Below are 25,785 nucleotides of genomic sequence, written 5' to 3'. Positions count from 1 at the left end.
AGGGTAAGAAAACATAAACCACGAGGTTTAAACAGTGCTATCAAAAAGACATAATTTATATGCCAACAGCTGTGGGTGGCGTGGATGAGACAAAGATCACTTAAACCTGTGCTTTCATCACTGAAAAAGAATGGGTCGGTGGCATGTGTAGCCCTGCTGAAGGGGGCTGCAGGGGACCCAGGGTTCTACTTATTAAAATACAGAACTGGCCATCTGAAGACTTCACAGTATAGCAGGGTATAGGGAAACCAGGACCACGCTATCCCTGAGGGTGTGATTAAGGCTCCTCTAATTAGACAGTTCTTTTCTGATCTTCGACTCGCACGGAACACAGTAGTGAGACGTGTGATCATCTTCAAACTGGAATTTTAAAGTTTCGGCCTGCCTTTCTTTTTACCTCTTGATTGAAGAGGAAGAGACGGTTTGGTTCATGATAACCTCAAAAGAGAGCACCCTCAAGGCAAGCCTATTTGAAAAGAAAAGGGATACATGAAGAAAAAGGTAGGGGAGGAAGCTGTGCCAGCTCGACTGGGCATGCACCTGGCTGAAGAGGCCATTACCGGCTGCAGCAGTGTCTCACGTCTAACCCTGCTCTCCCCACCTTTCATCCATCTAAGTCTGCTTCCTAAGAGGGACAGGCCTGACTGTTCAACTTTTCAGTGCCCCGGGTTAAAAAGCAAGCCTCTCTCAGTCTCCTGTACTGGCTTTCAAAATAGAACCTGCTGTGCTTCACACACAAAGATAAGCCTCTTGAGAGCAATATTAGAGCCTCAGCAGCCATCAGGCATTTGTTTCCATTCCATTTTCCAGGATGTTAATGAGTTTATTTGGACCCCGCCTACTTCCTTCCCAGATTCTTCAGGGGCTCAAGGCCACACAAAAGTGAAAATATTAATGTATGAAGGTAGCTTTTAAAATCAAGAGGTAAGATAGGAGAAGTTAACACATAAAGCTTTCCAACCCATTATATGAGGCCAGTATTATCCTAATAATGAAATCAGACAAAAACATCAAAGGAAAGGAAAACTACAGGCCCGAAATCCTCGGCACGATACCAGCAGACTAAATTCTACCTAAACACACCGTATAAGGACTATACACCATGACCAAGTGTAATGTATCCCAGGAAGGCAAGGTTGGTTTAACACCCCCAAATCAATTAATATAACACACAATGTGAATAAAATAAAATTTTAAAAAGCATGGTTATCTTAATAGATGCAGAAAAAGCATTTGACAAAATTCAACACACCCTCACGACAAAAATATTACACAAAGTAGGAACAGAAGGGAACTTCCTCAATATGATAAAAGGCACCTATGAAAAACCCATACAAAATGGTAAAAGAATGTTTTCCTTTTAAGATTAAGAAGACGGCAAGGAGCCTCTCTCACTACTTCTACAGGATATTGTACTAGAGACGCTAGCTAGGGCAACCAGGTTAAGAAAATGAGATAAAAGGCATCCAATCTGAAAAGGATGGATGTGAGAGTTGGCTGGATGGATGTGAAAAGGATGTGAGAAGGATGGATGTGAGACCATAAAGAAAGCTGAGTGCCGAAGAATTGATGCTTTTGAACTGTGGTGCTGGAGAAGACTCTTGAGACTCCCTTGGACTGCAAGGAGATCAAACCAGTCAATTCTAAAGGAAATCAGTCCTGAATATTCATTGGAAGGACTGATGCTGAAGCTACAACACTTTGGCCACCGGATGTGAAGAACTGACTCACTGGAAAAGACTCTGATGCTGGGAAAGATTGAAAGCAGAAGGAGAAGGGGACAACAGAGGATGAGATGGTTGGATAGTGTCACTGGCTCAATGGACATGAGTTTGAACAAGCTTTGGGAGTTAGTGATGGACGGGGAAGCCTGATGTATTGTGGTCCATGGGGTTGCAAAGAGTCGGACATGACTGAGCGACTGAACTGAACTGAACTGAGTCTGAAAAGGAAAAAGTAAAATTATCTCTATTTACAGGTGAAATGATCATCTACATAGAAAATCTTAAAGTGAAGTGAAAGTCGCCCAGTCGTTCTGACTCTTTGTGACCCCACGGACTGTACAGTCCATGGAGTTCTCCAGGCCAAAATACTGGAGTGGGCAGCCTTTCCCTTCTCCAGGGGATTTTCCCAACCCAGCGATCAAACCCGTCTCTTGCATTGCAGACAGATTCTTTACCAACTGAGCTATCAGGGAATCCCAGAAAATCTTAAGGAATCAACTAAAAAACTATTGGAGCTAACAAATGAGCTCAACAAGGTTGCAAGATACAAGATCAAAATAAAAAATCAACTGCATTCCTATATGCTTGCAATGAACTATCTCAAAATAAAAATTATAAAAATAATTTCATTTAGAATAGCACTGTAAAGAATAAAATACTTAAGAATAAATTCAGCAAAAGACATACAAAATGTGTACTCTGGAACCTAAAAAACATTACTAAGAAATTAAACACATGTTCAGGGAACAGAAGTATTAAGCAGGAGACTTAATACTAAGATGGTAATCATTCACAAATTCACCCACAGATTCACCACAATCCCTATCAAAATTCCAGCTAGCTTCTTTGCAAAAGTTTAGCTAATTAAAAAATTCATGTGGAAAGGTAATAGGCCTAGAATAGCCAAAACAATCTTAAAAAAAAAAAGAAAGCTAGAAAAGGGACCTTGCATTTCTAGGCTGCAAAACTTATTACAAAGCTACAGTAATCAAGACAAACTGGTACTGGCTTAAGGTCAGGCATACAGATCAATGGAATGAACTAAGAAGCAAAAATACACCCTCATATATACCATCAATTGATTTTCAACGAGGGTGATTTCAACCAAGGTGATTTAGTGGGGAAAGATTAGCCTTTTCAAGAATGGTGGTGCTAGGATAAGTGGATATCCACAAGCCAAAGAAAGCAGCTAGACCTCTATGTCATACCAGTTCTAACTGAAACAGACCAAAGATCTAAATGTGAGAGAAAAAGCCATAAAGCTCTTAGAAGAAACAGATGTAAATCTCTGTGACTTTAGATTAGGCAATGGTTTCTTAGACATGTCACCAAAAGCAAAAGGAACCAAAGTAACACAATTTATCTATTATTTAGAATTAATCAAAACTTCTGTGCTTCATTAAAACCGTAAAAAGATGATCCACAGAATGAGAAAAATTTTTTTTACAAATCATGTATCTGATAAGGGATTTGTATCTGGAATACATTAAAAAAATGATTGTAACTCAATAACAAAAAGTAACTTGATTAAAAAATAGAAAAAGGATCTAAATAGATATTTCTCCAGCGGAGATATATGAATGGCCCAAAAGCACATGAAGAGATGCTCAACATCATTAGTTATCAGAGAAATACAACAAAACCACAATGAGAGAATATTTCATATCCACTAGGAAGCCCAGGTTCAAAAAGACAGATAATAACAAGGGCTGGGAAAGACGCAAAGAAACCAGAACCTTTAAATACTGCTACTAGGAATATAAAATGGTACAGACTCTTTGGAAACAGTCTGGCAGTTCCTTAAGGGAAAGGTGAAACAGAGTTACTATATCATCCAGAAATTCAACTTCAGTTATATACCCAAGAAAAATCAAACATGTCCATACAAAAACCTGCACACAAATATTCATAGCAACATCATGCAAAATAACCAAAAAGGAAAAAGAACAAATGACCATCAATCTGATGACCAGATAAACAAAACGTGGCCTACCTATACCATGGAATATTATTTGGCAATAAAAAGAAATGAAGAACTAATATGTACTACAACATGGATAACCCTTCTAAGCATTACATAAAGTAAAATAAACCAGTCACAAAAGACCACATATTGTATGATACCATTTATACAAAATGTTCAGAATAGGCAAATTCATAAAAATTAAAAGTAGATTAAAAGAAGATTGCTGGTTGCCTAGGGCTGGGCAACCTGAGGGAAATATGGAGTATGGGGTTTCCTTTGGGCATGACGAAAATGCTCTAAAATTAGACGGTGATCACAGGTACACCATTTTGTGAAGATACCACTGAATTGTATGCACTTTAAATGGATGAATTGTATGGTATGTGAATTCTATCTCAACAAAACTAATATAAAAAAAATCTACTTTACCTTGAGGGAGTTGGGTCATCTTGGCCAAGGCGTGACATAATATTTATTAAGGTGTTAATTCCTATTTTTTAAAAACAATCAAAAGTCAATATTGTTAGAAGCATTCTAGAACCATCATATGACATCCAGAAAGAAAATTATTTATCTCACTCCAATCTGACTTGCATGTGGACAAGTTTGATCAACTTAGTTACTTTAAACACTATTTGATAGGAGAAATTAAGTCTTCTCAAAAATGCATTCACTCTTATTATAATGCTGTGCTCAAAGTAAATGTCATTACATATGAGTCAAGAAGCAGTAAACACTGACAGAATGAAACAGTTACCAGGGAACCATTCCTGGTGGGGATTTAATTTACAACAGGGGGCAGAGAACAAAATAGGAGACTGCAATCCAAACGGACCTTTTTTCCGCATGTGCATGTGATGAACTTTTCTATCTCCATATTTGGGCTGCCGAATTCCACAGTTAGACAAAGAATTCCTGGCATGATCAGGATTCATTCCAAAATTTAAGTGATGACTTGGGTGGGTCATGGCCAGCTAAAATTCCAAAGACATAAGTTCAGTTTTAAAAACTCAGCATTAAAAAAATTTAATAAAAACCAAACAAACAAAAAAAAGCATAGAAGCACCATCACAAATGAAACAGGAAAGAGACTTGTTTATCCAATTAAATTTTTTTTTTTTTTTTTTTTTCTTCTTCCAATTTTATTTTATTTTTAAACTTTACATAATTGTATTAGTTTTGCCAAATATCAAAATGAATCCGCCACAGGTATACATGCGCTCCCCATCCCGAACCCTCCTCCCTCCTCCCTCCCCATACCATCCCTCTGGGCCGTCCCAGTGCACCAGCCCCAAGCATCCAGCATCATGCATCGAACCTGGACTGGCAACTCGTTTCCTACATGATATTTTATATGTTTCATTGCCATTCTCCCAAATCTTCCCACCCTCTCCCTCTCCCACAGAGTCCATAAGACTGTTCTATACATCAGTGTCTCTTTAGCTGTCTCGTACACCAGGTTATTGTTACCATCTTTCTATTAAATTTTAAGCCCCAAACTTTCCATTTTCTCCAGTGTCAAATTTCCAGAGCTTTGGTCCAAGCCCTCTTCTGCAAACAAACCTAAAAATCCACATCTTTCAGAGAAGAATTAGAATACACAGCACCTGGAAAGAAGAGTCACAAAAGAGGAAAAGATGAAAGAAGAGGTTTGGGTTTGACAGGCAAATCTGGAAGCTTTGGTCTATTTCTTTAGGGACAGTCTAAAAAAAAAAGTGAGAAAAGGGGTTTGAAAGTGGCAATCAGAGTAGAGTAATGGAGAACACTATGTTTTAGACATCCTCATCCTCTCCAGAATAGAGATTCTCCATATTCCACCTGTAACCTGCAAGATGAATTACTCCTATCTTGTTATTATATAAATGTACAGGAGAGTAACTCTCACCTGTAACAGACAACGATCTTGGAAAGTATATCCTATCAACTTGTCCAGATGCATTAGGCACTGGTGGTAGCGAATATGATGGGTCAGAACTGGCAGCATCATGGCATGCTAGGAAAAAGCACATTTCAATATGTTTAATTCTCTAAAAGTGTATTAAAAACATTTCATTCATTTTGCAGCAAACAAAAAATATTTTTACATCCCAAATCCCATCCGCCAAAGTCTTAAAACAGTGTACTGGCAGCATGGCACCCTGGCATACCCTCTGTGAGGGGCAGTGGAGTAAGTTGTTAGAGATACAGTCTCTGGAACCAGAGTGCCTGGGTCCAAATGCTGCTCTGTCACTCACCCATCCTGGGACTTACGGTAAATTACTTAACCTCTCTGTTCCTGTTTCTTCGCCTGTCAACTGAGGACAACTGGTGTAGCTACCTTCAAGGACAATTAAAAGGATCAAATGAGTAAATACAACAGGCTGCTTAGAAGAGGGCATGTGTGGCCCTCACTAAAGTAGGAAGAGCCCTGGTTCATCAGCAGCCAGCAGTGTAGCCTTGAGGAAGCCACAAAAATTTCTGTACCTCCTTGTTTCTTTAATTCTAAGGGAATGGATTAGGACTCACAAATTCTGAAACTTTGTCAGGGTCAAGGCACTTCTGAGATCTAAGGAAAATGAGTCTTTCCCCAGAAAAAGGCCTGTGTGCACAAACACGCAAAAATTTTATGGAATTTTAATGAGTTCACAGATCTCTAAAGCCCATCATTAGCCTCTGGGTAAGAACTTCTCAGCCAGATGATCTCGAAGGGCCATTCCAGGTTTAACACTCAATCTAACATTATGAGGATAACTTTTATAAAAACCATCAATACGGTTAAATCACCTGAGGACACAGAACTTTTATTTCAATCACTTTTCATTTGGCTATAGATTCCTTATTGGGAGACAATTTCATGGAGAGCGTATCTTTTTCCTTTTTTTAATAACGTTTCCCTAGAAATCAAGAGAATGAAGAAGTCATTCTTATTCATCAGAACCTGGAGGATGGGCACAGCCCACAGAATGACTGACATGTGCTTTCTATCATTTTAGTCTTTGAAGTATTTTAAGCTGACATTATTTAAAAATACATGGTAATGGATTTGCTTGAAATTACAGAAATCAGTTCCCTGTATTAACTTATAAAGAAAGATTAGTTCTCCCAAAAAAGGATCTTTAATCAACAGAAAGTCTTTCTTTCCAGTTTAATTCAGTAAATATGTATTGAGCACCTCCACATGCAAGGCTTATAATAGCTGTGGAAAAGAAAAAAGATGGAGACTCTCTTTTCGCCCCCGGGGGCTTCCCAGAGATATGCTATTCTGATTCGAATTACTGGCATTTTGTCCACTATGTTTTGATCCATGCTGTATTAAAAAACACAATAATAAGGAAACAAAGTATGTGGCCAAAATATAACACAGTTTCCCAGGCATCTCACCTGCATGGGACTCATGGGTATTGAGGCTAAGCACTCAAGGAGGATGGGTCATGAAGACTACACAGTGTAACTATTTTTCTAAAGTATGAATTCAAACTGGTGAGTTGTTTTCATACCTCCAGCGAGGAAGAGTCATTAACTGTTAAGAAAATAACTATCTTCAGAGTATGCTGATTATTAGAAAATAGTCTATCCCTCTGATCTACCCCAGAAAAGAAAATACATTTAATGGCAAAGTTCCCACATCTTCTCTTCACCAAACTAAGTCTTATTTACTTTACCCTTTACTCACATGAAACAGCTGTGAGTCCCTTCATCACTTTCTCTAAACTTGCTCCAAATAGAGCCAGGTTCTCTTTCCAAGTAAGTATGGTTCTTGTGAACACCATGGAAAGGTAGGGATGACCAAGGTCCATTTTGGATCCCTGACAGATAAGTCTCGAGGTTCTCTATAAGACTCTGGCTCACTTTGTTAAATGATCAATTTTTGCAATGTTGAGACCACACACAATCATTAAGCATCTCCCCTCATTGTATTCATTTCTAGAAACTGCTTTCTCTTTATTTACTTGTTTTATTTATTTTTATGTGGCTGTGCTGGGTCTCAGCTGTGGCACGTGGGATCTTTGATCTTCAGTGTGACATGCGGCATCGTTTTTCTGGTTGCAGCAGGTAGGATCTAGTTTCCAGACCAGGGATCAAGCCCAGGGCTCCCTGCTGATCCTGCATGCACACACTGTGAAGTTTCTCCATCTCCTCCATCACTTGTCCAGGCTCATTCCCTATTACCATCGACAGCATTGGCAGCAGCAGAACATCATCACATGTTCCATCACCTTGTCCTTGTACTTTAGAACCGTGCTGCTGGCTGAATAATTCACGTTATAAGAACGAGTGACGTCTACCACCTTTTCGCCTCACTCCACTCTCTCAGTTATTTTCACTTTTGTTTCCATCATTATTGCATGGCGCTTCTTAGCAGTACCAGCTACATCGCTGCTGCTTTTATGCTGCTCCCAGATATCCTGGGCTTGAAATAAAGATACTATACCACTGTACTCTATACAGTACTATATAGTAAAGTACACAGAAGCACAACTACCCATAGAGGATGCACACACGTGACAATGTACACCAGACACATGAACTAACTTACCTGGCTGAACATTCAAACACAAGTTTGCATCTTTGAAAGTTCACAACTTGCAGGTTTGTATGTAGTGGACTCACTGTAGCCCAAACACAACTCTCTGTCTACTCAACACTCACCACCACTCTGTTCTTCTTTTCAATTTTCTTCAGGCACCCTGCCTTCTAGTTTTCTCCAGTTTCACATGGGCCTAATACTGGTTATATGTTAAACTGACATAGTTTCTTTGCTCCTTTTTTGACGTCTCTGTGTGTCACATTTATCCATCCTCCATTCTCAGGATTCAGTTTATTGATTTCCATGGACCTCCTGCTTGGTGGCACAGGGCACAGGTACCTACTCTTCTAAGTCACCAAGTCAACTCTGGTGTGCAAAACCCTGTTCTTAAAGTACAGACACCATAGAGAGATGATACTTTTCCTCTTCTGAGTCATAATGCTGAATTTCTCAGCCTCAGTATCAGGTTTTGATTCCTGCTTTTTCTTCTGTATTACCCGGAATTCATTCTAACAAGCGGTTACACTGAGAAAATCTTTCAACAGTTTCTCTCTAAACATGGTTCAAGTCTGCGCTTAGCTGACATGTAATTCCAGGTTACAGGACCTCCTCTACATTTTCATTCCTCCTAACACTGGTTGGAGCATATCAGGTAGAATTTTCTAATCTCGTAACAACCCTCAGTAACCGCTCTGGTTGGGAAATTATGCTTCCAGAATGAGAAGCTGGGACTCAGGTTGCTCTGCCTTAGTTTCAACACAATAGTTTTATTGCCAGTGGCAGCCAGACAGCATCACAAGGCTTTTGCCAGCAACCCACCAGCAATTATTATTACCCCACCCGGCCCCCACCCCAGGATTTCAGAGATGCACTCAGCCATTTTCTCTTAAAACTAAGTATGAGTTCATTTTTCCACAGGCTTCAGGGTTACTCAGAGTATTCCATGTATACACTTCATTTAACTGCTATTTCTCAGTCAGATTCTTATTCTTCATTACCAAAAATACTAACCACATTTACTTCGTATTACATGCCACCTGAGCAAACCCCGGGAGATGGTGAAGGACAGGAAAGCATGGTGTGCTGCAGTCCACAGGGTCGCAAAAGGAGTCGGACACAACTGAGCAACTGAACAACAACACGTCTCCTGCCATCTTATTTGATGAAAACACATGAAAATGAAAACATGTATTCTGAGATAAGAAACTATAGTTAAGAGGCAATATAACTTGCAAAAAAATAGGACTGGAGGATAGAAGCCTGGGAACAGCAGGAGTCCTCCACGTGGAGGAACCATCATTACACAAGAAGTATTCACCTTTGACGAAGTCCTACTCAGGAACCTTGTCTCCAACCAGTCAAACACAGGAACTGATTGTTTTTGGCTATGCTCATGCTCAGTCACTCAGTCATGTCCAGTTCTTTGAGACCCCATGGACTGCAGCCCACCAGGCTCCTCTGTCCATGGGATTTTCCTATCAACCTCAAAATAGAATGTAAATGTAATATATGCAGAGATAGAGAGACGATAACCTAGTCATCCAGCTGCTTCCAATCCAGCTGGGAAGCCAGAGTCAGGTTCTTGTGACGCAGCTGAAGGACATAAAACTACAGGGTTCATTCAGGACCCCTATTTGTTTTACCAAAAGAAAGGGTAGAAAGAGCTCAATGTTTTTTAAAAAAAATTGTGTTCAGTGGAACTAAACTTATCTAGGAACTGCTCCACAGACAACGGGACACTCCCTCCACACCCACTAGTCACCAATCAATCAGTTGGTTTTTTTTTTTTTTTTTTATCTTTTTACAAATTAGGGTTTCACAGGGTTGTGTTTAATAAAAAAAACTTCACAGTTAAATCAAAAACATAAGTTTAAAAACCACTGAACTAGAAGAACTCTAAGATCCTTTCCAGTTCTCAAAGTTTCATAATTTCAGGATCTCTTAAACAATCAACTTTGACATCACTGAGATCAGCAGATGGTTGGACATTCCAGTCACTGTTACTACAATGTCTTAAGCAGCTATGTTGGGATTACAGTGCTATGTTGGTTTTGGAGAAACACTAGCAAGCTGAAAAAATGGGTATTATTACAGCTCCAAGTGGCCCTAAGAAACAATCAATGGAAGTAAGATATCCACTTCTGAAAGCATTTACAGTTAAAAAAAATTGGTCAATGGGTAATATAACTGAAGACTTTTTAGACAGACTGGCATCCACTACAGATGATTATTTTCAAACTACTTAGCAATACTGCATCAATAGCAGTTCATCTCAGCAAAAAAACATTTAGCTTCACATGGTAAATGAATTACATAGCAATTCCTTTAATGATAGGATTAAATTCCACTGTTCAATACAATAATTAAATGCCAGCATTGATTTAAAAAAAAAAAAACTCATTACAATGAAATGAATACCTAAGAGTGTCTGGACTCATTACAACTCTTACTACCATCACAAGAGACAAGTGGCAGCTTGGAATATTCTTCCAAAAGGCTAAACACAGCGAACTGCACTGACCCCAGTCTGCGTAATCATTTCCTTTACTTAATTACCATGGAGTGCAACCAATATCAATCATAACAAAAGAATCAAGTGAAGAGTCAAAGAATATGCTGGATTTGAGGGATGTCTCATTTGGTAAAAATTCACATTTAAGGAAAAAAACACCTCTTAGTGAGCCAGTTATATATTGCTGAAATGTTCCTCTATTAAGTCTACCCCTCCATCCCCGTAAAAATGGGCTGGGCTTCCTTGGTGGCTCAGTTGGTAAAGAATCTGCTTGCAGTGCAGGAGACTCACGTTCAATCCCTGGGTCAGGAAGATCCCCTGGAGAAGGGAATGGCAACTCACTCCAGCATTCTTGTCTGGAGAATTCCATGGATGGAGGAATCACTGAGACAGAGCAGACTGTAGACTGGCGAGCTACAGTCCATGAGATCACCGAGTCAGACATAACTGAGCGACTAACACGTCACAAAGAAAAAATACTATCCTTTGGCTCAAATATGTATACTGTTTCTGCTCATTTAATACTTTCAGCTCTCTGCACTGTAAGTCTGGGTTCCCAGTCTGGAATGTTTATACACACCACCTTCAGGAATCTGCCTGTAGAGCTGCCGGAGTATCTCTTTTGACAGGCACTTACCCACATGCTCAAACAGGCAGACACGTTTGAAGAACAGACCTGCCTTCCCTCAATGTGCGGAGACAGAATTGAGCATTACTAAGTCAGCGCCTCCCACGCCCTGCCATGCACACGCGCGTGCACCACACACAGCTAAACAAGACAACGTGAAAACTGACACAGAAACAGAACCCAAATGATAGAAAACAGTGTACTGTTGATGTTCCATTTAGCTACAAGGTAATACATTCTGCAGAAACTTCTCAGAATTAGGAAGACTTCAGTGCCAGATGCCTTTTAAAGGAAGAGACGTTTGGGTATAATTGTGTTCTCAGAAGCGTCATCACCTGACAGACATCAGAACGGATGCCAGTTTTCCAGAAGCCTTGGCTACTCAGCTCCACCGTTACTTCTCGCCTCATGGTATTCTTCTGTCGTATTTTTTGGAGCGCTTCCTAGAAAAGAACTCATTGTGATGAGTAACCTGACAGCTCTAAAGCAGTATTAAGCCAAACATCAAGCATTAGTAAATTAGCTGGATTCGTTCACCCTTACATTCAGGTAGTCAAAATTCTTCATGCCAAATTAGATTTTTAAAAAATAGAGAAAGGCCTTGGGAATAAGCCAGCTTTTCCTGGTAAATGGAGAAGGAAAAACTAACCTAAAGAAGCTACTCTGGCAAGTTCAAATGAAAAATGTCCTTTTGGGCACTTTTTGGTGGTCCAGTAGCCTCCCAATCTGAGGGGTTCAGGTTCAATCCCTGGATGGGGAGCTAGGACTCCACATGCCTCATGGCCAAAAAACCAAAACGTAAAACAGAAGAAAAATTGTAACAAATTCAATAAAGACTTTAAAAATGATCCTTGTCAAAAAAAAGAAAAATCGTGAAAAAAAAATGCCCTTTAACTGAAAAAGAAACAAAATGTGGTGTTTGGAATCTGAAATCTGCATGTAAAAATTATATTTAAATCAAGCCTTATGTTAAGCATTTACATATAAGAAAGACAATCAGTAAATTAACCAGAAACCCATGTAATTCTCAAAGATGCCTTCTAATTTGCAAACCCTGCAGCAAGGGTATATTTTATTAAAACAAGACAATGATTCAAAACTGCTACAATACGTAAACAGGAATTGACTCTTCCCTTTTACCGCCACCCTTCAAATAATTAATGATAAAAAATAATTTTATACTTGTATGTTTATTCAATTTAAAAAAATCTCATAGAATTCATAACAACAACAGGAACCACCACCACCTCCATCACTGATTAAGTTACTAATACAGGCCGGGTAGCTCATACAGTAATAAATCTGCCTGCAATGCAGGAGACCTGGGTCCTATCCCTGGGTTGGGAAGATCCCCTGGAGAAAAGAATGACAACCCACTCCAGTATTCTTGCCTGGAGAATTCCATGAACAAAGGAGCCTGACAGGTTACAGTCCATGGGGTCGCAAAGAATCTGATATGACTGAATGACTATCACTTTAACAGGCCAAACACTACTGGAGGAAAGTTAAATGGAATGTCTCCAAGTCCACACCATCACCCTTTTCCCTGAGTGCACTGACAGTCTCTTTTGGCCTTGGTTCCATCTTTTATAATGAAGCTGACTGGCTCAAGTCACAAAAAGCGACAATGTCAGAATTCAAACACTTTTCTCAGCTTCAAAACCTTGCTTTTACACAATGCAGCAGAATAAACCCTCACTGAGACAAAATCTATATTGATACTAAATCCATTTATTTTTATTCTTAAATATAAAACACAAGTGACCCTGGAATATAGATAATACTACCCATAATACTACCCATACTAAAGAAATACGGAATTTGGGATATAAAGTCTCACAAAATCAGTTCACCATACTAAACTAACAGATATATAGAAGATAATCTTTTACAACCTAAGACCAAGAAACTTGAAAATGTGGTCCTATGGGAAGTTTTAAAATTAACTTCTTAGAGAAGCTATATTCATTCCCAACATCTATTAAAAAACTGGCCTTTTTAAGGAGAAAATATGGTCCCTTAGCTACTAAAAGATGAAAAAAAATCAATCAGTATACTAACATAAGGAGGGGAGTGAAGTGTGATTTTTTTTTTTAAGTATCTTTCCATCTTATTCTAAAAGTGTGGTGTAACAACAATCTCAGATAAACCGGAAGTACATAATCATTAGCCATAGGTGAAGAGGGTCCAATACCAACCTCCCTCTGTGCCAGCTTCTGCTTGTCAGTCTGTTTGACTTTTGGACTATTTGCTAGGAGGTGGCGAAGCTTAACATAACTCTTCCACAGTTTCTGGTACCTGAGGAAAAGGACAGACGGACATCTCAGACAAAAAGAAGGCAAATCTAAAGTGCCGTAAAGCCAGGTGTTCTCAGAGGCCTGCTTGATCATAAATGCAATCCTGTGAACATCCTTAATGGCTTCAGACCTTCATTCTAAGGAAGGACGTGGTCTGGAGGAATGGAGCAGCTGGATGACCAAGAGTCATCCGGAATCTATGAATAAGCTGATCATTGCCTACGTGGGTTGAAAATGAGGTGTCACTATATGGATGAATCTCTCTGGAGGCAATTCCAAGAGAGATGCACAAAAACCGAAAGAAACATGTACGGTTTCTCACTGTTACCTCTTTGAAAGTAACACACTTAAATACACGCTTTCTGATGTTTGTTGAAAGAAAGGCCCCTTACTCAGCAGACACTGTCAGTGTCTGAAACGCTTTCACTGAAAGTAAAAGTTGGAGAAAATGAGAAAAGAGAACCCTCCTCATGATAATACCCAAGATACACAGATACTTACATCCATTTTTCCACTGGCAAGGGAAAGACAAATGATGTATAGCAATTTTATATACCATGACAAAAATAACCATCTTTGAAGCCAAACATGTTATAACCTGGATCAGCCTAACGAGTAAGTTAAAGTATCCTGAGAAGGAAGAGAATATACAGCTTTTTACCAATTCACACTCCTGCCAGCTGAGAGTCCACATGAGCCTAATCACATTCTACTCACACTTTTCTGGCAAGAAGGGACTTTCCAAAGATTTTCTGTTATATTGAAACTGCTCCTTTCTTGGCCTTTGCTGGGTCTCTCCTTTCTGATAACATTTTTTATAGACAATGGAGGAAAGAAAGAAGTACTTACACAGTGCCTGGCTCATTGCTTCATACTTTTATCCAATGGGAGGGGAAAAAAAGAACAAAACCCTTTAGCCTCTTCTAATATATCAGCCAGAATTGGATTTATGAATTGAAAATCTCCCATGCCCTTTTCTCCCATTATGAAACCTTTAAAAAAATTAAATCAGGAAATGGTTTGTTTGACAAAGTAGGGAATCTAAACACTCCTGAAGACTCTAATGGTGCTATTTCCCTTCCCACACATCCTCATTTTCTCCCAGCAAAACACTAATGTGCCAGTTGGAAAGTAACATCAATTCTAAGAGCCAAAAGTCATGGCTTCTCCTTCCAATACAACCCTTGACTTTGCATGGGATGTTGAGCTCTTACTAAGATGTCTCCCCAAAATCAGAACTCTACATCAATACAGCAGTGCTAGGAACCAACATGGTGCTACTTTCCTCTAGAGAGCACTGAAAAAAATAAATAAAAATAGTAAGTTCTACAATGATGGATAAAGGAAAATTCCTTAAAGGTTAAAAACATACAGGACTCATATTGACCAAGACTGCTAAGGATAATCTATTGAATAATATGTAGAGAAAATAATTCTTCAAGAGCTACCATAACTTGTTTCATTTGGTAACCTAATCTTGGAAACATGGCTCATTTCAGATCTTAATTTTTAAAAAGAAAAAACTCCACTAAAGGGGATTCCCTGCTAATTTCAGCTGTTAGTAGAAGATGAAATTGGCTAAGACAAACACCGAGAAATATCTTACTGTGGGTCTCCAGCATAACTCAACTGTGCAGGGCGTATCCCAAAGTGAACGATAATCGGAAAAGTAATCACATCAGGGTTGAACTGTTCACGATCCAGTTGATCGATGCGGACAGAGCTTGGTTTCTAGAGAGAGAGAAATCAAAGCCATTTATTCCCTTAAGAAGTCTTTAAGTATTGACTTTAATCTAAGTAGGGAAGAAATTAATCGGATTTTTCCCTAGGAAAGCCTCATCCCCAAAGGGAAAAAAATGTCATTAAAAACCTTTAATCATAGCAACTACACTATATAAAAACTATAATGTCATCCCCATAAATGAGTCTGTGCCATTCAGCATAATGAACGATGATTCTGTCCTTTTCTGCCATCCCCATAGAAATCTTTAAAAATTAAACTTTTGAAAGGACACCTAGTCAGATATAACTTTTCCTTAACCTCTCCAGAGGCACAGAGGGAGTATTCCACACGACCAAAAGAGACACGCTGGCTTATTCTGCTTTAACTGCACATTTCAAATGGAAAGCTTATTTCTATTCAGCAGGCACAGACAGATGCCTCTATATACTTTTTTTCCCATTAGTTCTCTGTGTACGTTGTGTATTCCTTTAATTCTGTACCTTTAAATGAAAAGGTATGGTGGTACAAAGACCAAATAGTTAAGCTGCTCTTATTATGTCCATGGAGGCCATTCTTAAATTTTAATAGAGAAGACTCAATTTTCATAAGTTTCTTTTCCAAGTCTAATTTAAAAAAAAAAAAAAAGAAGTGAACAGCTTGGTTCCTTCTTAAGTTACTAAAGTATGAGGATCCATTTGTAAAACAGCTTTCATCCTGAATACTCAAGTTTGTGAAAAGATAGTAAAATTGTGGAGAATATGTTTTAGCAACTCCTTGCTTATACTGAACATTCGGGGCATTCCCTAATTAGAAGCTAAATTCTGACTAGAAGATCGGTGGGGGTGTTTGGCCCAGTTGCTTCGGAGCTCGAGGCTATAGACTTGATCACCATGGAGGCTAATAAGCTTCACTGTATTGCCCAGTAATGCCCACCAACTATGACTTAACAGTCCTGCCTGGTTTGTCCAAGACACAGGGGTTTCAATGTTAAAACTGGGAAAGCCCTCAGCAACTGGGACAAGCTGGTCACTCTACCCACAACTGTAGTCCAAATAGGTGACCAACTATTCAATAAAAAGATTTGTGCAAATTCATCCACATTAGTGGAAAAAAAAAACCCAAAAAACCTTAGACTTCAAAGAATATTTCAATGTCATTTAACAATTAAAATTTTACTAGCATCTTGAAAAGTTGACCTTTGCTCTCAAAATTAATAACTAGGTCAAAAAGGCCAGGTTCTCTCCTCTAAGTCAAAACCCTTTGATGTTCTTTCATGCTCTTCTGCCTACCAGGACCACAATTAAAGTCCCTTCCTGCCTCTGCAGTCACCACAGACCAGATTATGCTGGGCTTCTCTTTGGCTCCATGCTATAGTATCAGGGTTTCCCAGGTGGCACTAGCGGTAAAGAACTCTCCTGTTAATGCAGGAGATACAGGTTTGATCCCTGTGTCGGGAAAATTCCCTGAAGGAAGGCACAGCAATTCACGCCAGTACTCTTGCCTGGAGAATCTCATGGACAGAGGAGACTGGTGGGCTGCAGTTCAGAGGGTCACAAGAGTGGGACACAACTGAAATGACTTAGCACACATAGTATCAACAGAGGAAATAGTGATTTAAAATATTTGTGTGTGTGTATGTGTGTGTGTGTGTGTGTGTGTGTGCATGTGTGCACGCACTCAGTCACTCAGTCATGTCCAATTCTTTCCAACCTCATGGGCTGTAGCCCGCTAGGCTCCTCTGTCCATGGAATTCTCCAGGAAAGAATACTGGAGTGGGTAGCCATTCCCTTCTCCAGGGGATCCTCCCAACCCTGGGATCTGCATTACAGGAAGATTCTTAACCATCTGAGTCACCAGGGAAGCCCTTTAAAATATCTGTACTATTTCTTATTTATAGGGGGAAATGGGATGAAATGAGTTCTAGACTTGGCCACACCCTACAGTATCCATCATACTATTTTTATATTAGAATAAAATACATTCTCACCATTGACCAAAGTGTTCCCTAGCAGAGGCAAAGTACCTGGGGAGGGAGATTAATTTTAAATTCTGCAGCAATAAAGTACTTAATGGGACCATAATGATTTGAAATTTTTAATAAATTCCCCAATATCCTTATCACTGGGCAATCTTTCAAAGCAAGCACTTCATAGGACAAAATATAGTGCTATGTCTATTCTGTCCTATTCTCAACAGGATATAATGAAAGAATGTTTCATGATACTAAGTTTTCAGGACACTTTTCTCCCCTGCACTAAGACTAAATAGCAAATACTAAAAAAAAAAAAAAAAAAAACAACTATCTTAAACATGTACCAAAGCTTGGCACCCAAACCTAACTTTCTTATTTCCAATTACTTTCCAGCTTAAACCTTTCATCCTGACTAACCTGTGTTTTCCTCATTATCTTCAAAACTGGCCACACACCAACTCAAGAATGTTCATTCAAAGGTGCCAATGATTTATACAATTCCTTGATTCTTTAAAGACCACAGTAATGTTCATGAAGCATCCCTGGGAGCCTGGCCCAGTGATCTCACCAAACACTACAAGCTTTCCTGACTGGCTTTTTCAGAGATTGGTCCATTGATTCAATAATTCATCACAGACTCCTTTCATATGGATATGCTGTAAGTCTGCAGCTGGACAAGCATCATATATAATCTATATACTTCAGTAGCACCTGGCTCACGTAGTGGATCCTCAACAACTGAGTTGAATGATGATCATGGCAATGGAGTAAATATTCTCTATGCCACTGGCTCAAAAACGAGCAAGCAGCGAACCAGAAGTAACTGGGGAATTTTTTTGACTACACGTCATTGAGCCCCGTTACCTGGAGTACATGGGATGGGGTCCATCAGGGCATTCTTGTATTTTCAAAAGCTCTCCAACTGATCCTAGGAGTTCAGGAAATTTTAACCATGCCATAGAAGGGAGTCCCAGGGTAAAAGTGCTTCCACAGTAAATCATGAGATTCTTCAAGGGGACCCACCAAGGTAAAAAGGATGTCTCCCACCACCATCACCCCCACTCAGTCCTCTGACCCAACTATAAAACGAACAGAGAAATGCAAATTCATGCAACTGTTTAAAAGAAGAAAGAGTAAATCCACAGTCACACTCTCATAGTGCTATGATTTTGTATATTTCTTTTACTCTAACAATTATCTGTGTGGCTTAGCAATATAATAGTAGAAATTGTATAACTTTTTTAGTGTTAAACAAGTTTCATGTTTAAAGACATTTTTATTAAACACTTTCACTTTCTAGATTTGTTTAATATAATCAGCATTAGCTGGAATGTCTGATTTGCAAATAGCAACATTTTGTTTGTGCAGATGCTACTGTCATGCTACAAAAAGTTGATTTAGGGTTTTTATTTTTATGAATCAAGGCTATTAAGCAATTTGGCAGCCTTTCTAAAACAACAGCTTTGTTTACTTAGATTACTCTGTTTCCTTATATAGTAGTATTTTAATTCTCCACTTTTGTAAAACTTTATACAGATAAGATACCAATATATAACTACTTTATGAAACAATAACATATTTTAGAGGAAAATAATAATAAAACAGTGTGCTCTTTATCAGAAAAAAAAGCTATCTATTAATTATTTGCTTTTGATTTTTATGTTTTAACTTTAAAAATGGACATTAGAAGCAAAATTTAAAGAAATAAATTTTAAAAACATTAATAAAAATTAGACAAAGGATGTCGATAAACCAATATCAGAAGAAAAACCTTAAAGATCAACATTTAAAATATCAAGTTTTGCTAGAAACTAAAATAAAAAGAAACCTGAGCTAAATAGTATCTATTTTTTCCCTACCAAATTGACAACATTTTTTGTTAAACTAGTACAAGCAGTATGAAGAAATGGTCAGAGTGTGAATTTTACAATTCTCTGGAAGGTAATTTATAAAGTATCCAAAGCCTTAAAAATGTACATACTTCAAGGAATTAAATGGACACATTCAAACAGAAATACATACATATGGAAAACATGTTTCATCACACGTATACAAATTCAGCATTATTTGCTATAGCAAAAATCTGGAAGCAACTTAGGTGCCTGGTAATAGGGGGTTAACAGTAACAGTGGCTTTTTTTTAAATTATATGCCTAAAGAAATGTAAAACGAAGGAAAAATAATAACTTTGTGCTTGTTGTTCCTGGAGGAAGATAAGAAGAAAAGTCTGAATATTAATATTTAATAGTATGATGCCAATTTTTTTTCAAAACAATATGAAATATGTCTTACTAGAAAAGTTAATAGTATCATCTCTGAAGAAAGGAATTATGGGCGATTTTTCTCTTCTTTGGGCTGTTTTTCTCTTTTTCTAATTGTAGAGAAGATCTATTACTTTTATACTCAGAATAAAATTAGAGCTGAGCATAATCTAAAAACTTCAAAATTCTCCATAATAAGCAGAATAAATCTACTAAGCAGATGAATGGGGCTTCCTTGGTGGCTCAGAGGTTAAAGCGTCTGCCTATAATGCGGGAGACCTGGGTTTGATCCCTGGGTCGGGAAGATCCCCTGAAGAAGGAAATGGCAACCCACTCCAGTATTCTTGCCTGGAGAATCCCATGGATGGAGGAGCCTGGTGGGCTACAGTCTGTAGTCACTTTCATGCCTTCAGTTCAGTTCAGTTGCTCAGTCATGTCTGACTCTTTGAGACCCAATTGGACTGCAGCACGCCAGGCTTCCTTGTCCATCACCAACTCTTACGGCTACATATATGCCTACAGATACGCCTATATTATAATATTTTTCTTATGTACTAAATATTTAAAGGAAAAAAATTACTCAAAGGACAAGAAGCAATGAGTACTTAAATCTTTAAAAACATTCTGTTAGCATTTTTACGAAACACTCAAACCTGAAAGGAAGGTGACTCAGTCTCTGACCGTCAACACCAGCACATACCGCTCCAGGGTTGGTGACAATCATGCCTTTGCACTCTTCCGCGTATTTCTGCCACTCAAGTTCCTCCCACTGAAGCATATTGGCAATCTCCTCTTCGGGAACAAGGGCTTTGCTACACCGTAGTAAGTAGAGGAGGATCTGGTGCATAGACAGTACTTCTTTCCCTCCATCTCAGGTGACAGTGGAGAGAGAGGGAAAATAAGAGTACTCAATTAACAGCCAGTCCTCTACCCAATCACAAAGAACAAGACAGCGAGAGAAGAGCCCCTGTAAAAACGTAGCTTAGAATTTACATCGTTAAACCATTGTTTAACCAGGTGCCAAATAATAGGCAAGCCGTTTGTTTCACTGATGAACAGAGCCCATAAACCATCTCATTTACGAAAATGGCAACAACAACATTATAAATGATAAAAGGCTCCATTTCTGAGGTAGGAATATAAAAAAGGTGCCTACCTAAATAAATTTAAAACCACCTAGTGTAAAGAACCACAGTTTATAACATACAGAACCGTGTTATGTTTTAAATATTTTGTCAGTCTTTATAGGGTAACAGATGAAAGTGACGTTACTGATTTAAGGAAATTCTAAGCTTTTATGAGATACTTACGGATGTTTTCAATAAACTATTGTTGCACTATGGCCTAATTTTTTGGTGCTAATGTGCTGCACCCGCCATGAGTAATAGAAATAAAGAGTTTATACCAATATCATGAAGATCATTATGGAGTTGGTACATGTAAAAAATACCAAGTATTCTGAGACTTAAAGAAGCATATATTACCAAGTACAGAGGCTAAAAACAACAAAGAACATAAAGTACCTTGGAAAAACTCAATTAATCTGGTACTTCGTGAAGCAAAGCCATTCATCTAATATGCACATTAATTTCAATTTCACAGGCTTCTGCCTTCTCTTTAGGTTTAGCTTTTTTTTTTTTTTGGCCACAGTGCATAACACACGGGTTCTTAGTTCCCCGACCAGGGACTGAACTCACGCCCTCCTCATTGGTATCACAGAGTTTTAACTACTGGACTGCCAAGGAAGTCCCTGGGTTTATTAGCTTCTTGACCAGTACGTACAACCAACTTTTCTCTGCCTAGTCCCACCCAAAAGAAGGACAAGAGCCCTGATGGTGTAGAGAACAATAACAACTCTCCCCAAGGTCATAAGACACGCTAGAAACAGTAGTACAGGGCCAAACACTTCGTGGAGAAACAAGGGGACCAAGATGCTGGAGACAGGCAGGCATAAATGAGGGGGTCCTATTTGTGCTAGAAGAGTTTATGACACCCAAGGAATCTAGGATACTAGAAAATGGAAGAAGATAAAAGATTTTAATTTGAGTTGCTATGGGCTAAGATCTTAGGCCTACACTTCTAAGACAGAAGACAGTAAGGATCAAAATTTCTTTTTGATTTGTGTTTTTCTATCTCAGATGCTGCCCTGGAATTAAATGGCATTGCCGCTATATGGCTACTATATATGTAGGAATGCATTCATTTATTAATCTAAATACACATTCATTCATTCAATAATTACTAGCACCTATTACGTAGCTGGCCCAGGAAACACAGTGCTAAACAGCTGAAACTCTTACGTTCCAGAGGAGAGAAAGAGACAATAAAAAACAACTACTTAATAATAGATCAGGGATGAGGGCTCTGAAAATGGATCAAACTGGGCAACTATACATAAAAGGGTGGTCAGGAAAGATGTCTTTGAAAAGCTGCCATCTGACAGACTTGAAAGAAGCAGAGGAGCTCCACGTGGCTACCTGGGAGAGGGGTGTCTCTGGTAGAAAAAACAGCCAAAGCCCCAAGGTGGGACTGATGTGTTCCAGGAACTGCAAAGAGGCCAGCATGGATAGAGCAAATTGAGGAGGAGAATGTAAGAGAGGCAGCAGGGAAATCAGATCTTGCCAAGCTTTACAGAGCACAGTAAGATCTCTGGAAGTGACTCTCAGATGGGAGCACGTTTTTCACCATTATGTGCCTGGCACTATGAATGGTCCCATGTAACAATTATGGAAAAAAACTAACAAAAACATAAGCTCCGGGACTTTAAGAAGCAAGTTGACTAATGATGATTAACCACAACAGTTCCTAGAGGAATCTTTGCAGGTAACATTCTGAAAAGAGGTAAAGACACTGAGTCTCTTTAAAAAAAAAAAGAAGTAACTAAAGTAGAAAATACAATCAACCTACATGAGGACATGTTCTGTCTATTCTTCTTACTATTATTCACAGCAGTAAAAAAAAAATAAAATGGTATGCCTCATTACAAAACATCTGCCTTAAAACTACAAGTCACCTTTGATTAACAAACTTCCATGGTTAAGGACATATTTCTTAGACTCTGTCTCAACAGACATTTTAATCTGCCTGCATGTGACATGACTTTCTCAATCAATGATGTTTTCCCCTTTGCTAAGGAGCCCAGCAAATCATAATGCCCCTCAGTCAGTCTGAGTCCATGCTAATCTCTGCTTCTGGGGGGAGCCTGAAGTGAGCAGGTGGACAAGAGACCTCTAAAGCCAGGGCAAGTTGACTTACACTTGCATGTGTTAACATAAGGAGCAGCAGGGATAAAGCAAACCTAGCCCTCAGAAGAACTGCCATACTGAGGAAATTCTAGGAACCAAGGAAAGGGTAAAACACAGTAAGATTACTAAAGAGCACTGTGTGCTTATAAGGATACATCAGAGGAGCAGAGTGTTGTTTTGCTATAAGGATTAGAGAAGAACATTCAGACTTTATTTGGGAAGGTTGGAAGGAGAAAAGACATGCAACTCTAGCTATACACATTGGTGCTGAAAGCCACCCCACGGTTACAAGTGGCCAACTTTAGGACACTTCAAATAAATGGGAAAAGGACTAAGGGCATTGAATTTAAAGGGAAAAGAATAAAAAAAATCAAAGAGCTACTGAGAGGGAGGAACACTTAAACCTGCAAACCAAGGGCACTGCCCAATTGAAGAGAAGAGTACCTGCGAGATAAAGAAGGAAGGCCGCCAAGTGCCCTGAGAACACTTCTGCCTAGTTTGGGTGCAAAGGTGCTGATGAGGGAGGAGAGATTTATAGCTGCATGGAACTAGAAAGAATTTTTTTTAAAACATACACATATTAGGCGTGAGGTAATGCTAAAGAAGAAACTATAAACCCATGCTGAAAACTGCTATATAAACCCATGCTGAAAACTGCTAAATTATTTTAAAAACAGCTAAAATCTAAAAAGATAGATATTTACTGGTGTGAAAAAGTAGAAACTCAGGACAGATAACATGAGGTGAAACCCTGACAGGAATATAAGGAAAGGCAGACAGAACTAGAGAGTCCCACGGAGCCCACAGGGCAAGAGCTCCATCCCTCACACCCAGCCTGGCAAAAAGGACATTGCAGAAATATTTGTGGGATGACTTTCTGAAGCAGATAAATAATGTGGCCACTTGCTCGCAGACTGCCATGAATCTACTAATGCTAATGAATTGGCTCTTTTGGTTTGTCTGCTTTGCTACATGTTTATGTTGGGGATTTATGGAACTATGTCACTGAGGGCTAGGAAATAATCTTTATCTCGTTGGCTGAGATAAATAGGACCCGATACAAATGAGAAATTAGAGCGGGTAAGCTAAGGTTAGCAGGAATTCTGCCAGCGCTGGGACAGGAACCGTGACAACGGCTCATTATTCGGGAAGAACTGGAGTTTGTGTTTCAGGGAATGAATCTGGACAGTCATTAATGAACTGACAGACTTTATAAACTGTTTCTTAGAGACTTAATTCTCACAGTTTATATCGCTTGATGATTTATATGGTTATTGGGAGGAGGGGCAACTTGCTAGGGAATTTGTATTAAGAATATACTGGTTAAATAAGTAGTTCTCAAGAGTATAATACTCAGTTTTAAGAAACATACAATACTGTCGTTCCCTACACTGAGAATAACTATATAACTGCATTACCTATATGCAGACATATAATTATGTCTCCCAAATATTCCTACAGGACACCTTTATATAATCTTAAATTTTGAAAACTTTTATTAATAGCACAGAATTTTCTCAACTCTCCACAAACAAAGCTACATTAAGACACTGTATCAATTTATGTCTTTTTCCAAACTACATTTCCCTCCTGGGAATTCTGATATACTCTTCCTCTTTGGCCCTCTGTGAGCCATAGCGAAAGAACTGCTTCTCCAAAATGAGACAATTTCCAAAAATCCATCTGCTAGATAGTTGATTTGCAAAACTGATTTGGGATTCTCAAAGCTTTACTACAGCAATGATACAAGCAATCAACAGGCTTTCCTGTAAGTGCAGCCTTTCTATCTTGAATTATGCCCTGCCCTAGCCCTGGCTACAATCAAGATAAAACCTTAAACTGGCTCTGATATAATATGAGTTCATATCAACTGTCTAACTACTAAAGGTGGAGGCAGGGATAAGGAAAGAAACAAAAATTTGAGAAAACTCTTATGATATCAATAAATTGGTTGTTCTGTAATTTGACTTCTGGTAAACTGACCTGCACTGAAGAATCCTTGGTTTAATCTATTAGCTAAACTTTGGATAAATTTGTATAAAGCAACTGAGACAGCTGACTTCAAAGCAGGTCCACTGAGGAACTAGAGAAAAAGTATAATGACCGATAAACTTTCAATCTATGTATTATAATAAACTGTTACGAACAAAAAGCCGATGAGAGTAAGAGGACCACTAAATACTTGAAACACTATAAAAAAGTTGTTCATTCTCAGAGGAGTTCAAGTAAGAGGCAAATATTAATAATAACAATGAGATAACTTTTTACGTATCAGATGCTAGTAAAACCCAGTGTTGGCAGATGTATCGGAAAAGAGTGGTGTCAAAAATGCTGGTTAGAACTACAAAACTATATCCTTTCTAGAAAAAACTTGGCCAGCTCTTTCCAAATTTAAAATGTGCATACTGTCTTAACAAATAATTACTTCTAGAACTCCACCTTATAAAAACACACAAATGCAAAAGAATAGATGCATAAGACTATACCTAAAGTATTTACATGTAATGGTGCGGAGCCGGGGTGGAGGGGTTGCAGAATAGAGACTTCCAAAATACTCCTGACTAAAGGAACTGTAAAAAAACAAACCCGAAAAAAACAAACAAACAAAAAAAACAAACCCGATGTCTATTCATCTATAGAATGCCACACAGGTGTTAAAAATTAAGGCAATGTATTTGTGTGTGTGTGTGTGTGTGTGTGTGCATGTGTGTTAGTCACGAAGTCGTGTCCAACTCTCTGTGACCCCATGGACTGCAACCCGCCAGGCTCGTCTGTCCATGGAATTCTCCAGACAAGAATACTGGAGTGGGTTGCCATTTCCTTCTCCAATGTGAATTTTAGTAGTAGCAGTTTAGCCGCTAAGTCGTGTCCAACTCTTGTGACCCCACAGACTGTAGCCTGTCAGGTTCTCTGTCCATGGGATTCTCCAGGTAAGAATACTGGAATGGGTG

At 38.8% G+C, this 25,785-nt stretch overlaps 1 protein-coding gene across 5 annotated transcripts in view; it reads right to left on the bottom strand.

Moving 5' to 3' along the window:
- The window catches only part of DROSHA (drosha ribonuclease III), a 123,092-nt gene that overhangs the window by 43,428 nt on the left and 53,879 nt on the right, over positions 1-25,785 (bottom strand). For 4 of the 5 annotated variants that reach the window (XM_070774804.1, XM_070774805.1, XM_019982966.2 and 1 more), the window contains 7 exons: positions 20,290-20,459; positions 15,241-15,365; positions 13,536-13,635; positions 11,673-11,780; positions 5,576-5,683; positions 4,526-4,664; positions 4,120-4,180 (listed from right to left, as the gene is read on the bottom strand). In XM_070774804.1, coding sequence (XP_070630905.1) covers positions 4,120-4,180; positions 4,526-4,664; positions 5,576-5,683; positions 11,673-11,780; positions 13,536-13,635; positions 15,241-15,365; positions 20,290-20,459 — 811 coding nt within the window. The remainder of the gene's footprint in view (positions 1-4,119; positions 4,181-4,525; positions 4,665-5,575; positions 5,684-11,672; positions 11,781-13,535; positions 13,636-15,240; positions 15,366-20,289; positions 20,460-25,785) is intronic. The other variant, XM_019982967.2, reaches the window with a different exon arrangement.

Source organism: Bos indicus, chromosome 20 (assembly GCF_029378745.1).
Source record: "Bos indicus isolate NIAB-ARS_2022 breed Sahiwal x Tharparkar chromosome 20, NIAB-ARS_B.indTharparkar_mat_pri_1.0, whole genome shotgun sequence".
Taxonomy (NCBI): domain Eukaryota; kingdom Metazoa; phylum Chordata; class Mammalia; order Artiodactyla; family Bovidae; genus Bos; species Bos indicus.
This window is presented reverse-complemented; position numbering and strand designations above follow the sequence as displayed.